The sequence below is a fragment of the Phaethon aethereus genome, assembly GCF_964289735.1.
Source record: "Phaethon aethereus genome assembly, chromosome: 1".
In the NCBI taxonomy this organism is placed as follows: Eukaryota; Metazoa; Chordata; class Aves; order Phaethontiformes; family Phaethontidae; genus Phaethon; species Phaethon aethereus.
Window position 1 is genome coordinate 107,661,759 of NC_138575.1, and position 15,137 is coordinate 107,676,895.

The following is a 15,137-nucleotide window of genomic DNA, read 5'->3' on the forward strand; positions in this document are numbered from 1 at the left end:
TCATGGCAAACACCACTGCGTCCGAGTTGATCTCCTCAGAGTTGTTAGAGTCATAGGGCCTGCAAAATAAAGCTTGGGTACTTTTTAGCTGTAATGAGTTCTGTAACTGTTGTCCCGTCATGCCTGAAAGTCTCTGTATGGCTGCCTCACAGAGGTTCTCTGATTGATAGTCACCCGATTTTGTCTTTCTTCTAAAATGGGAAACTGTTGCAGAAATGCATCAAAGGCAATGCAAGAACTGTGTGTGGCAGCGGTCTAAGTATGCTTTGTACTGCAGAGAGAGAGACCAGCAAACTTGATAAAGATGCAGCTCATTACCCTCCATGATAAGACAGGAAGAGAGCAATAGATGCCCTTATTTATGAGTTGACCCAGTCCTAGTATAACCTTCAGGAGAGGATGACTCATCAGCCCGTGCTTCGGTGGCCAGGCTCTTCCTTGTCAGACTGTCCTCTCTAGTACTAACGCAGCACGTGACCTCTGTGCAAAAAAAGCTTGCCCCGATCATCAATTTCCAATGCAATCAGTGGTGGGTTCTTCAGAAGAGGCAACAGAGAGGTCCCTGTGTAAGGAAGTGGCTTTGGCTTTGAGGAGAGTGGAAAAGGACTTCTGTGCATAAGAAGGCTGACCTCACGGCCCTGCGGACTTCCAGTGAGAGAGGTTGTAGCTTTCATCATGTCTCAGTGAGTGAAGCATCCTTGTGCAGAAGAGAGGAAAGTTGCTTCAAACCCTTCCTGGAAGGATGTGCCACGATGCTGCAGAGAGCTCTGCTACCCTTTAGAAGAAGGTAAAGGTGAAGTCTCTAATGAAGGTAGAGAGGACTTTAGAAAAAGTTCTGCGTTTTATGGATAAAAAGCTCTGTGAAAGACATCTGATCCGAGGAAAGAACTGTGCCGTAAATTGCTAGTGACTTTTATTTATGACACACTAAAACAAAAATTAAAAGGCTGGGGCATAATGAAAGCTGAGGAGAAATTAACTATGTCTGAAGATTTTAGAGAATGACATATATTAAAGCTAGATAGAACTAGCATAACAGAGACCATAAATTAATTTTGTGATTTTATCTTTTAGTCCTTAACTTCTGACTAAGCTGCAACATATAAGTCAAAAAGGCATCCCATCTTGGTGTAACATCTTCAAGTGGTGTACTGCATCTCTGCAAAAGTTGTCCACATGGCTAATTCCAGAATTAATTGCCTTGCTTTTCAGTTAAGCTTTCAAATTGCAAAGGAGCTCACTTGAGCAGAAATTATACAGCTGAAACTGAAACTAGCTAGTTAAATGAGCTATAAAACACTGAATCACATAGGAGCAGGTCACCTTTTATTGGGCTTCACACCTCTGAATGCTCAGTCAGTTCCGTTTTACTTGCTGTTACTCCAATGGGGAAGGCAGTGGACTGACATTGCCTCTATGGCAGTATTTGTCCAGTATCCTGATAACCAGCCACACTGTGCATGAGGCATTCTGCTAGACAAGGTGATTTTTAAACTTTTCTGGTGATAAGTTTTCCCTGTCTGACTGCATTTTTGGTGTGCATGAAGAGAAATATGGTCACATACAAGATGTTGCTTTGGGCATCCCTTCATATCCATGAGAATATGGGGCAGCTTTTCTGAAGGCAACAACAGCTCCTTCTCCTTTGACAGGATAAATGGATGCAACCTGTGCAAAAATGTCCATGCAGGTTTTGGGTCTATGAAGTACCCTTCCGTTAGTCTTCTAAGATGAAAAACCATCTGGCCTACAGTTCTGAAACTTTCCATTAAGTCTCTGTTAGATTGTGTGCCAAACAACTGCATGGCTTGAGAGCTCAGCAGACATCTGCTGAAACACCAAGCTGATGCACCATTTTACTCTTGCACAGCACAAAGCTCAATGAGGTTTGGATCTGGGACCAAATAAAGGATAACAGGCATTAACTACAAGGCAGCTCAAGTGTTCGGCTGGGGTTGGTTTTGTGTAGTTCATTCTGGAATTCCACAATTTCTTTTTTTTTTTTTTCCTTTGCTTGAAAATCTTTATCTTTTGTCCTTCAGATAGTGCACTGCCAACTGCAAGATCACGAAGCCTTTTGGTTTTGGTGCTCATAACTGCAGCTGTCATTTGAAAAGGCAATTTTTTTGCATTCAGAGTAAATGGCACCATTCCACGTTACAGCTAACGTGCTCCTAAAGGACCACTGTGTACTAACTGAGGTTTTTTTTCCTGTGCCATATTTTGGTGCAGTGAACAATTTGGTACCTTCAGGTGTCTTACATAACCAGCAAGAGGATGAGTCATCTTTAAGAGAATGAGTATTGACACACTCCCCTGGCATGAGTTCAGATGGTGAAGGATGTGCAGTTAGAATGTGCTTAAAACAAAGGCAATCTGAAACTCGTAACCATTTCTTTTCACGCCGTATGTTACCGTGGGAGTTATTTCTGCTCGGGGGCAAAGGGCCCGTGGCAGGTATGGTACTGAAGCTCCATTGTTCTTCAGGCCATACGTGTAACTCCTGTAGAATAAAATGATGGCAAAGAAACCAAACGTCTTCGTCGGGAACTTCCACTGGGATGAGGAGGCGGCGAGTCTCCCCCTGCCCAGCCACACTGTTGGGTCTGTATGCAGAAACAGACCCCTCCTGGTGATCTGCGCGGGGGGAACAGCCGCGTGGGGGCTGCTGGGGTCGGACTGAGATTGGAGACTGCTTGTAATGTGTAACTTGTGGGAGATTTGACAGATCACTGGTTCTTTATGTCTTCTGCTGCAAATGCGCCTCTTTTTGTGCTGAATGTAGTTACCCAAAATTGAAATATGAGCACATCTCCCTTCCTAATTTCTCCAGCTGGTCTGAATGAAGAAACAGAGCTTTCCTTTCAAAGGACTCTTGCATAACTACTTTAATAGACATGGAAAACTTTCTGATACAACATTGCTGCTGTCATCTGAAGTCTAACAACTTTAGGTAAAAAATTGCTCCTGACCTCTTTTGGAAAGTTATCATCGCTAACGTAAGAACATCTAGAGGTGAATGGCTTCAGATGGTCACACTTTAACTGGTCACTGTGCAGTGTTTCAATAGCACTAATCATTTTGAGCTCAAACTTCATGAAGAGCAGTGGCTGTGAGCACTATGAATTGAGAGATGCATTATTAAGACTCAAATAGCTTACTTTGTCTCATTTCTTTGTAACTGAAATTGTATCTAGAAACTTACAGAGCTACGTCATTCAAAAACCTGAATTCTGCAGCTCAGTTATAGCCACAGCATCTACACAATAGCCAATATGCAATGGGTGAGGCAGGAGATCAGCTCGTAGAATGCTAATTCATTGCTGTTCTATTAAGAAAATAAGTCCATTGTATAAGTAGGTTGTAAGTATTCTGAGGCTGATGCTTATGATGCTAAAGAACTAGATATTTTGTAATTTCTTTTATTGAATATAGATGTAGACTTCATCCAGACGGAAGTCCACTGTCACCAGGAGTGAAAAGCACTCTGGTCTTATTATAGTGATTTTCAGCTCTCAGGATGAAGCTTTCCTGGGCTTCTACAGGTCGTACGGAATGATTTCATAACTGTGGTGAAAGGGTTAGCGGATAATTTTTGTTACAGTTCTTCCTTGAGGCTTTTTTGATTGCCATGGGGAAGTTTCTGATCTAGCTCCCTGGCACGGACAGATACGGGGTTAAATGTTTTCCAGCAATACTGCTGTTAATGCTGCAAGCACCGGAGTCTGCTTGCGCAGGGTACTGGCTGCCCAGAAGCTGCTGGGGTGCAGGGTGAAGCTTTGTTAGGTAACATAGATTATATACATAAATTCTCGTGGCGTCTCTTACTGTTGGTGAACTGTTCATTCATGCAGGGTCTGCTGACAGAAACCTGGGCTGGAAGTAGTATTGTTGGCACTATTTTCCCTAGAAATAGGAGATATGCTGAATGAGAGGCAGAGTTATTGAACAGATTAAAAAAAAAAAAAGAAAAAGGTTTTTTCTTTTTGAGCCTTTCTTTCTCATCCTAGGCACATTATTTTTCCTCCCTTTCCTTACCCACCGTTTGTGGGCAGGGAAGGAAGCTGTACAAACTGTTCTTTTACACCCATTGATAAACGTAGTGAGTTTTGAGTGTCAACATTAAAACGTTCTGTGCCATCAGCCCTGGGAAACTGCAGTGCAATATGCAAGCGATGGAGAAAAAAACCTCCTCCGCTTGCAGCCCGGCTGTGTCCCCTGCCAGGGTGCCGTGGGGAATGTTGATAAACATTGGGAAGGGCTGAGAGGTGCCAGAGGCGGGTGAGGAGCCAGTGGCTTCTGAGGGACCACAGAAAGCTGCCCGTGCGTCTCTCCCGGCATCTGAGTGCCGGAGGCTCCTGCTTAGGGGAAGCCTTTACGACTGTTCTGTTTTTACGCTCCCTGGATAAGAGAAATAAGCGATGCAATGGAAATACGATTTTTAATAAACAGTTCTAGGAGGAATTAGATTTTACATCTCCCTCTGCCTCTGCTGAGTAAGTGCTGTTAGCTCCAATTATTCATTCCTGAGGAAAGTCTTCTCATTCGTCTTTATCGGTACTCCAAGTAGAGGTGATTTTTTATTTTTCCGTTACCGGGCATGGCTGTGCTGTCAGTGCTGCTGCTGCTTGGGCTAGTAGACGTAACTGCTGCCGCGGACGTCGCGCCTAGAATAAAAGCGGGGTCGAGGTGGAGAGGTGAAAAGAACCGTGAGTAACCCAGGCTTTTCCTTCTCTTCTTCTCGGCTCTCTGTTGCAAGAAATGTGTTAGGCCTCGTTTCGCCGTGTAATTCTTCCTCTCTGGGAGGTTGCTCTTTAATAATAACCTTAAAGGCCGTGCCATTTTACCTATTTAAATATGCAGGCGGAAGGCGCGGGCCACACCTCCTGTGGGCTCCCCAGGCCCGCGGCAGGTCCCGGGTGCCACGGCACGCTGCCCGCGCGGGTTAACGCCCCTGTTGCCGGAGAGGCGCAGGGCCCCCCGGCTGCCGCCCCTCCTACCCCTCCTCACCGCTGCGCACGCAGTTTCAAGCGGTGGCCGAGGTAAAGGTGGCAAATTTTAGGGGTCTGCTGGTGGTGTGGAGGAACCCTGTAACCCCGGTGATGATGCTGGGTAACGTTGTGGCTAGGAACGGGTAACTGCGGCTGAAACGCGGCAGGTTTGGGAAAGGGGGGTTTAACGCAGCGTTGCAGCTTGTGCAGGGTCATCAGTGCCGCACTTAGAAAAGAGCAGCCTTAGAAAAGGAAAGTAGATGAGTCATGATAATATTTGGGAGTGAGACTTCCCGCTGCATACAAAATTGCTGGACTGAAAATAGCCTGGTGATTATTTTCATTTAAAGGGCAGCTCAGCTCTTGCTGAGGTTATTCTTTATTCCTATCCAGCTATTTATAAATAAGCATGCTCATGATGGGCAACACACTATTATCATTCTGACTGTGAATTTTTGCTATGCTGCTTTTTTTTTTTTTTTTAAGAAATACCTAGGTTATAACAAGGGGAAGGAGTATTGAAAATGGAATAAAGGTTTTCAGTTTAGATGCGGCTAAATGTGATGTGATTAATTGGAAAATATATGTGATGGAAGTGCCTGAAATAACCAGAGCTTGGAGGGATGGCTGTTGGTATCCTTGGGCTGGGTATTATTTGACAGTCATGTTATCCGGAGAGATGATCTGCAGCTTGAATAATATTTGTTTATCTTAAAATATCTTCATCTTTTAGTATATCAATAAATGTGCCACATATCAATAAATCTGCCACTTCACTTGGTGCCCCAAATGAGCAGCGCTGAGGAAAGAGGTGCTGGACTGAGTGGAACTGAGAACTACCTCATCCACTCATAAAGTAATTTACATCTAAAAAATACACTGCCCAAATTAGCAGGATGTTAATGTGTGCATAAGTGCTGCACAAAAATAATATCCTACAGCTTATAAATATTTAAGCGTATTAACTAATTATGGCTAAAAGAGACCTTTAATTTAATGGATGTGGAAACTGAGGCACAAATCTAATAAAGCCTGAAATATGTTCATTGAAATTTTTCTAAGACATGTTTCTTCCTCAATAAAAAGATCTCCTAAAATATGTAACTATATATCTTCTCAAGTACTACCTTATATGAAAAAAGCCAGTTCCCAGACTAAAAATACTGTATTTTCAGTTTTGAATCATTGATTTTCAGGTGTTTGGAAGTCTGTGATTCTGAGTATTTAGTCTGATTTTTTTTTTTTTAATGAAGAACTGAAATTGCTGGAGATATAGATATTAATGTCTCAAAAAAGCATAACTGGATAAGTTAATAATTTTGGGATGATAAGTAAATTACACAAAGACTCAGGGCTTTAAGAGCACCGCATCTTTTGGAAATTGTTTTGCAACTATGGTAGGTCACTTAATGTCATCTGTAGTTAACTATTAGACTTTATGGATTGAAAATGTTTTATTTCTTCTCTCAGGACAGAGGGCTCTCAATCGAGCACATGAGCGAATTACTAATATTTGGTTAAAGGAAAAACAAGGATGTAAATTAGTTTTTATATCCTACTGATGTTGTGTTGCTTAATTGCCTAGAGAGATCAGCTGTGGAATGTATTAAGAATTTGAAACAAGTCTCCTTGGAATTCAGAGGCATTTGGATCAGACCCTCACGTTCCTTTCATTTAAATATTAACAATATTCTCACTAAGAACAACTGCTGGGTGGGAGAGATTTTACAGGAATGCCGTTTGAACCATGATGTCAAAATTTCTCTAGTAGCGGAATGCAGATATCCTGCAGAGCGGGATGCAATGGGAAGTAGCTAGCTCCTCCTTTCTGAGAAAGCAGAAAGCCAAAATGTTGTGTAATCGTAGTTGGTTGATGCTTTGTTGCCTGTCAATTGACAGAGTACTCAAAGCTGTTCTCTTACTGGGTTATTTTTGCACATCATAGTTAAAATGCTACTAAAAAATACTCTGAGAAAGTGTGTGTTTGTGTAAGATATATGTTCATTTAATTGGGTTACACTTACATTGCATAACCCAAGCCAAAAAGTATGACTTCAAATGAAAGGGGATGTGGCTGGTTTCTGCATCTCTTAACAGGAATTCTCACTAAAGCATTCAGGTGTAGCAGTATAGCAATGCTTTAAAAGTTCTTCATATCTACAGTATAGAGAGATTTCAAAATACTTTTGCTCCAAACGGGTCTTTTAAAAGATAAAATAACTTTGCATTTCTTTAGAGTCTCTGTGATGCTTCTCCAAACAAGATCATGGTATAGCAGGAGGCATTATGAGTTATCCAGAAAAGTCTTCATGGTCCAAGTTCTAACCATGCATCTCAAGGGCAGGACCAGAGTGGTCCAGCAAGGAGCACAGTAAAACTCTGTGAGTGGCGTTTGCTTTATCTGCGCTTACACCTCCTTGGACAAAGCTTTGCTCTTTACTTCCCCATAGAAGGGTCTTGGGGCTGGGAATTTTGTAGCCTAGTTTCTGCTCCACCACAGCTCAAATGAGTGAGATCAGATTTGGGGAGAGAGGGAGGAAATTACCATTTCTGACAAATACAACTGCAACAGAAAATGGTATGGAAGGAAAATAAGAGGATTTATTCCCATATACATTTTCATTGTAACAGCACCTGGGTGGGGCAGGAGAGAACGACGAGTATCTTGAAGGTAATATTAAGCGTATAAAATGTTTAAATGTATAAAAAATATCATTCCTTAATTGCTTACGCTATGGTATCTTCTTCTGGCACATGTTATTACTTTTTTCTGTTCACTTCATTTTTAAGAAAACCAACAATTATTGTTTGAACGCCTGTATTTTACAACTTCTGTGCTTATGATTGTGGGAAATAATACAAAGAAATCTCATTGGTATTTTGACACTGAAGTGGCAATGCATTAAGAGTGTCTTACTACCCCTCAGAAAAACTATATTATGGAGTAATACCATGGTTATTATTTATTGCCATATACTACATATAATTTTTACATTGGAGACTGTACATGCATATTTTCTGACATTTACAACTTTTTATATTTATTGCTATATTGTATGTAATTTTCTTTGTTAGGAAATTTTAATCAAAATGGTTTGCTTATTCTGTGTATATTTTATATACATTTTCTCCTAGAGAATAAAATTGTAATTTTCTGGGCAAGTTTTGGATGTCATAGGTAAGATCAGAATTTAAAGTTGTCACAGCGTGAATCGCTGAGAAAAAATGTGGGTTTGTATTTTTGGTAGAATGAAAAAGTTTTAAGATGTTAGGCAAAGAGTTTCAGATTAGCATTGTGTTATTTACTATAGCTGTCACTAGGAATGTCAAATGCCATGGTCTTTGTTTAACCATAGTTATTACCAGGAATGTCACTAATATATCACTAGTAAAGAACAGTGATACCTGTTTTTGCTGATTCTTTTTATGTTGAAAGTTATATACACACACACACACAAGCATACATACATACATACATAAAGGTATGTAATATATACATACATACACTTTCTAAAAGCTCCACAGCTGTCTCACTTGAGCACTCCGGGACAAAATATATTCTTGCTGAACCTGCGTGATTGTAAACGTTTCCTATAGTTTAGTTGATTTTTGTGAAGAACTGATTTTAATGGAATTTTAATATTTCTAATAGAAATTGTGTGCTAGGGAAACATCTGAAAGAAAAGGTCTCACGGTAGGACTGACTCCCGAGAAAGGACTGACTTTTGCTTCAAACTTTTGCTGCTGAAGCTTAGAATATAAACAGCACGCTTCCATCCCGTGGGCTGACAGCATGCATGGGTGTGTGCCTCGTTCCTTTGGCGGAGCTTCGTGTAGGCTAAAGGATGATCAAGAAGGAAAACCCCCACAGTTACAGGATTCAGACTGTCACTCTAGAGCAGAATGTGTGTAGCATTTGTGAACATGGGATTTCATGTTCAAAACATTTTACAATTTGAACTGGTAGAAAAAGAGGGTAAAAGTAAGGTACTTAAACAATAAAGGTCTCTAAATAGAGGATGGAGCTAATATTAAGCTGGTAAATATTTTAAATATTTGCATAGTAACGATAACCTCTTATAAATCATTTTTATCTTTATTATGGTCTTATTTTATATTTTTTATATTCTTCATGCCTTGTTCAAAAGTACAGTTTCTGAGTTTTGTCCCTAAATTGTACAGAACCTAATCATAGAGTATGCAGTTCAGGAGAGGAAGGGTAATAAGGTTATCAAGGTTTTCTAAGCAATAAATCTAGCAACTACAACGAACACCCCCCCCAAAAGTCAGCATACATGTGATTTTTGGGGGGATTTCAAAACTATCAGGCTATTCATTTGAATATACTGAATTAGGAAATGTAAGAAAAATTCCAGTGTATTTTTTAATCTAATCTATTGATATTGAAATTACTGTATGAAAATAAATTATTTATTACATTGATAAGAATTTTCACTTTTAAAAAGTAAATGTGTATATACATATAATAAACAGAAAAATATTGGTAAATAGTTGTGATATTTTTCTACTGCTGTCTCCATATAGAAAAAAGCCAACAAAAGTATGCACCTTTCTTCATCTGGACAGTGAATATATTTAATTTTCCAGATTTATTTAGAAGTAGACAATAATTAAAATTTTTAATCCATTGAGGGATTCATTGGGACAGAAAGCTTTTAAATCCTTGTAACATATGTGGTAAAGAGTAATAGAAATAATTTCCTCTAATTTCTTTCGGTATTCACATAAGCTAAGGAATTTCATTAAAATGATACTGGTAATCACAATATACTTTTTAATTTTAAAATATTTTGCTTTCTTCAGGGTTCACACTGGTATCTGAAGCCTGTTTGGTATTTCTATATGACTGAGTCATCAGTCTAACATTTAATGTAGGTGCATACAGAGCTACTCTGTTAAAAGCTTTAACAATCTGATGTTATGGTGTTAAAAGCCCATCAGCAACATATTAGTCATTTTTCAGTTAGTCCTAATCCAGTATTTCCTAGGTACAGTAAATATGCTGGAATTGTTTACATATTTTCTTATAAAAAAGTTGTATTGCTGTTCATTGATTAATTGATTGTGAATTTATTATGGTATTTCATGCTCATAATTTCTACCTGTCTTCAACTGATAAAGAAACACTGTCCTAATTCTGTTCATGCAAAATCGATCTGTTCCTTTCCAGCTTTCCTCAGACTCAGTGCAACTTAGACAAGTTGAAGGGTGCATTGGGCTTAAATGTTGCCAGTTATTCCATGGTTTACACTTGACTACCAAATAACTATATCCTTCAAGCAGTTTTTGTAAGAAGGAAAAGAAATCTGGTATGTGGCTTTATCTGCATGGATCCATGAAAAAAAAACACTTTCAGATTTAACGGTACCGTTGCTGCCTCAAATATAAATACGCTTGAATAGAAAAGAAGCAAAGGCAGTCCTGCAAGGAGTTTGGGGGAATATCTTATGGCTGAAACCCTTTAAAAAAAGGTCTTTGCTTACAGTGTTGAGAAGGCGTTAAGTCTATCTGCTGTTTCGATGGAAAAGTCATCTCCAGCTTCCGACCAGAGCCAGGTCCGTAGGCTAGCGCTGCGAGCCCGGCGTGTACGCATCCACCACGCCTGGGCAGAGGTGGCCCGTCCCCGCCCTGCCCGGGGTGGCCCGTCCCCGCCCGGCGCGCCCCGGGGTGGCCCGTCCCTGCCCGGCGCGCCCCACGCCTCCCGCCGCCCCGGCCCCGGGGGAGCATCCTGTCGGTCAGAAGCACCGGCCTCCCGGCGTGTGCCCAGACCAAAGGTCTGCGTCCAGCCCAGCCCGTGCAGAGCTCTCTCACGCTTTTTCCAGGAGGGATTTTAGAACGAGGTGGGCTGTAAGGTTGAGGGCAGGGGGATTGCTCTGCAGTCACCATCTTAGCGGGCAGCCGTTAGACCCAAATGCGACGCGGCCCGGGCACGTCACCGGCTGTGTGCCCGTCTCCCCGTGTGGGAGCGACCGCTGGGCTCCCCAGCCAAGTAGCTGCTGGGAGCACGCCACGGGCAAGAGATTAATTCCTCTGCCCGGATGAACTCTCCTGGTTTGACGTAAAAAAGTGTAAGGTTGAGTACACCTGCTTTAGATTGCTAAAATGAAGTGTTCTTTTAGAGAGGCCGGGAAGTGGCTTATCTTACAAAGAATACAAAATGGTTTTTCTTGAACTGCTGCAGAGTAGACTTTGCTGTTCAAATTTGGGCTATTGTTGCAGTATTTAACCCTGACGTGTATCAAATAATTGTAATGTGCAAGTCTGCATTATCGTATTGCACTACATGTTTCACTGGAAGCTTTAAACAGAATCCCAAACCAGAATCATTTGGTGACCTTTGGTTACCTTTGTCTGGTAACAAACTGTAACCAGAAAGGTTTAATACAACCTTTTCCTTGAGGAAAAGGCTCAACCTTGAGGCCACTTTCAAAGTACTTTTTTTCCGCTTTCAGGTAGTTGTATTTCTTATATGAAATCTTGTTTCACACAATCCTATCTTAGATGATAGCGTTTTATCACAGGCATTTTAACGACAAGTAACTCAGTATCTGAAAAGAGCTATGAACAGAAAAGATAGTTGCCTTTAGATGCCGGAGACTTTTTTTCTCCTTGAGTAGATGTGGCTGATAAGAAAGTTAGAAGAATGGTGAAAAGAGAGAGATTAAGAAAAGGAGGAGATAGATTTTAAAAGGGAGAAAAAGAAGAGAGAATGGGAAGCAAACAAAAGAGTGACAGTTAAATAGCTGAAGGCTGAAGAAAAGTAAAGAAAAAGGAAAAGAAAGATAAGAAGGAGAAAAGAAAATCTAGAGGTGCGTAAAACAAAGTATTTCTGCTGTTACCATTTAACTAATTTGCAATTTCTCATGCAAACTACTTTGTCTGCAGTATTAACTTCAGTGTCCCACTTTCATAAATGACCTCTTATGTCGAGAAATAAATTTACCTAGAACTTTGTCTAAGTTATGAGGATAAAATGAACTGTTTTATTTTAAAATTGCCTCAGTAAGATTTTATGGTAGAAACTGAAGTGAGATGACATTGATTCATAAAAGCATAAGGATTTCAGAGTAATTAAAAGTTGGAACATTTGGCACCCCAGAAATTTTGACCTTTAATAAATTTGAATGGAATTGAACTGAATTTCAATGTGCAGTGTACCATATGATAGATAGTAAATGAAGCTCTGTGAGATTACATTTCTGTAAGACACTCTGCAATTTCAATAGAGCCCTTAAATGATTTTGAAGTACTTATGTGGAGAGAAAAAAGCATAATTTGTGTGCTCCTATTTGTACTACTTTTGTGTAAAATTATTTAATTATAATCTTTTAGAAACTTTGCTTTTCATTTATTATTTCTGAATAACAAAAAAAAAAAAGTTCTTTTTGTAACTTAATTATGTTGAGCTATAAATGCCCATTTCTCTTTGTGGGCCTTCTTGTACCAACTATTAAAGCCAGCCCATGTATATTCTCCTTTCAATATATTTGACAATGATTTCTTTTTAATCATTCTGTAGTCGATTCTAAAGCATTATATTTATAACCTAACACCTACAACAGTATCTTTATTCTTTTTTATTTGGAACTCCTTATTTTAGCTATTGTCTAAGGACAATGGAAGAGTTAACACCGTTCTCTACATGAACTCTACTAAAATCCTGTGACTGCATTCCCTTCTTTTTTCCCCTTATCTTAGATAGTCAGAGTCCCCGATAACTCGTCTCTCTCTGCCTCTTCGCTTGGTGATATATGGAATCATTAGGCACAAGTATCCACACAGGAACATGAGGACCACCCAGTACCTAGATAAGTAGTTCATGGTGCTCCAAGTCTGCCTCCTTGCCAAGAGCGCTGTTATTAAGTTCAAACATTTACAACCATGATTAAAAATCTCACGATTTAGAAAAGAACGGGAAAGAACCCCCTCGTTCCTCTTACAGTGACCTTACAGCCTTGCACTTGCACTCAACTCCTCCATTTTCAGGCTGTTTCCCAACGTGAGGAAGATTCAAATAGTCTTTGCTTATCTCCAGGGCCTGGAGCTGTAACCGGGACACTGCCTCGTGTCCCACTGCTAATGAACCTGCAAGGCACGGTCGGCTACACCAGGCACAGGTGCATTAATAACTAATTGGGGAAAAATATCTCTGAATCGCAATGTGTTACGGATTCCCTTTTCCTCTTCAAGGAGTGCTTTCCTTTTGGTGATCTTTCTCCTCTCACAAATCTGATACTCCCCTGCCAGCTTCCTTTCCCTCAGCCAGCGAAGGGAAAAGCGGCAAGGACCCTCAATTCCTCCCGACCCCTCCAGTTTACGGCAACTGGGGATACAGCAAGGCTGTGTTATTTGTACAAATGCACACAGATATGCCTGAGCCTGTACTTGGGAGTATCTATACCCCTTCATCTCGTGCGCTGATTTCACCTCTGCCTTATCCTTGTTCCTTCTTCTTTTATCACGTACTTTTCTGGTGCCCCAGTTGTGATTTTCTGAGGCTTTTTCAAGCTTTTCCAATCTGTTGCATCTTTTCCGGGACCTCGTGTGAGCGTCGCCAGCCCACGTGGCAGTGAGCACTGGGCAGCCTGTTTTCCCGTGGAAATGAGCCTCCTGGTGCTGCTGTGATCAATATTCTGGGCTCTCCTTGGGATTGTATTGTATACCTCAAGGAGAACTGGGGACTCAACAGGTATTGCCACCATCAGAGTTACTTTATGTGGCTCTCTGAAGTGCCTATTGCGTTTCAGCAAGATAAAAACTTTGGGTTGCAGGCTGAAGGATCAGAAAGCCTGGCTACCCCTGCGTAAGTTCAAGTTAGAGCACGGCAGCATTTCAAGGTGACTACTATTGGCTCAAAGAGATGTTCTAGCCAAAGTAAAAAGCTTTCGTTTTAATTTTCATTTTTTACTATAGTCCTGATTCCTGTATCATGAGTTGCACGTATGTGGTTCTACAGCGGACTATTTTGTTTACACAGATACCGTAGGTGAAGATGCTTGTGCATACGTGTCTCAAAGCTTCAAGAGAGATCCAGATGTAGGAATCCACTGGCATCCTCATGACTTTCTTAAGTCAAAGTCATTTATCTTTGCTTACAAAGAAGGCTTTATATTTTTCATATAAGGCAAGTATAGTTTTCCAGAAAGCAAGTATAAATTTAGTCATCAGTTAATTTTATTTGTATTTATTATAACATAAGTCATAAATATTTTTCTGATGTGCCTTTTTTTTTAGTTACTTGTACATCCTTAAAAATGAATGGTTTCCTGATTCATCACTGTCCCACTTCAGGTCTGCCCTCCAGTGAAATGATTGCTTTATAATGATATGATGCAGGATTACTGATGTTATAAATCTGACCCTCTTGTTACAGATGAAAAAAATCCTTATGGCAATAAGTACTTATAGAAATACTTACTTCTATATGAGGTATAAATTAATGTATATACTACAATCGAGTCAAGATAACATGCGTGCGTTTTCTAGAAATGGAACTTGGTGTCAACCCGGAGATATTTCTGTACGGTGAAAGGATGCATATGGGAATTATAATGAAACAAAATAATAAACATGAAGCTTGCTCGATCTAGATCACCTCCAGTGTGATGTGTACTTTATATTTCTTGGTCTTTCTTTGGATTTTTTTATTGGACTATAAAAAAAACAAATCAGAAAATACTCTTCAAAAATGGAAGTCTTGGGTAATGCTGTATTTCTTTCTTTCACTATTCCAAAACTACAAGAGAACAAACTTAAGACAACAGTTGGTTCAAAACCTGAAAAAGAGCTTGTGAGCTTGAGTTTATTTTCTAAACAGCTGTTTGTTGGGGTGGCCCCGTCAGTGATACAATTTACTTGCTTTTTGCCAACACCCATTTAAACGGGGTTTGTTCAGAAATTATTAGGAAACATCTGTTCTTTGTACAACTACCCATATTTGCATTCTTGCAAATAATAAATGACAAGTATTTCAACTGTTTTCATTCTCTTTAAAAGTTTGCAATCCAGTTAGGCACCAAAACCAATACTATGTTAGTTCAGGGACTAGTCACATGCTACCTAAAGAAATTTCTACAAATATCAATGAACATAGATTTAACAATGCATATGCAGAGTTTGTTCCTC

The 15,137-nt window shown here is 40.1% G+C and overlaps 1 protein-coding gene across 1 annotated transcript in view; it reads left to right on the forward strand.

Annotated features, from left to right (window-relative positions):
* Nucleotides 1–4,600: 4,600 nt before the first annotated feature.
* Nucleotides 4,601–15,137, forward strand: part of ROBO1 (roundabout guidance receptor 1) — a gene marked incomplete at both ends in the record, with an annotated part of 532,959 nt that continues 522,422 nt past the window's right edge. The window contains one exon of the mRNA XM_082008056.1: nt 4,601–4,709. Within this exon, the coding sequence (XP_081864182.1) occupies nt 4,601–4,709 (109 nt within the window). The remainder of the gene's footprint in view (nt 4,710–15,137) is intronic.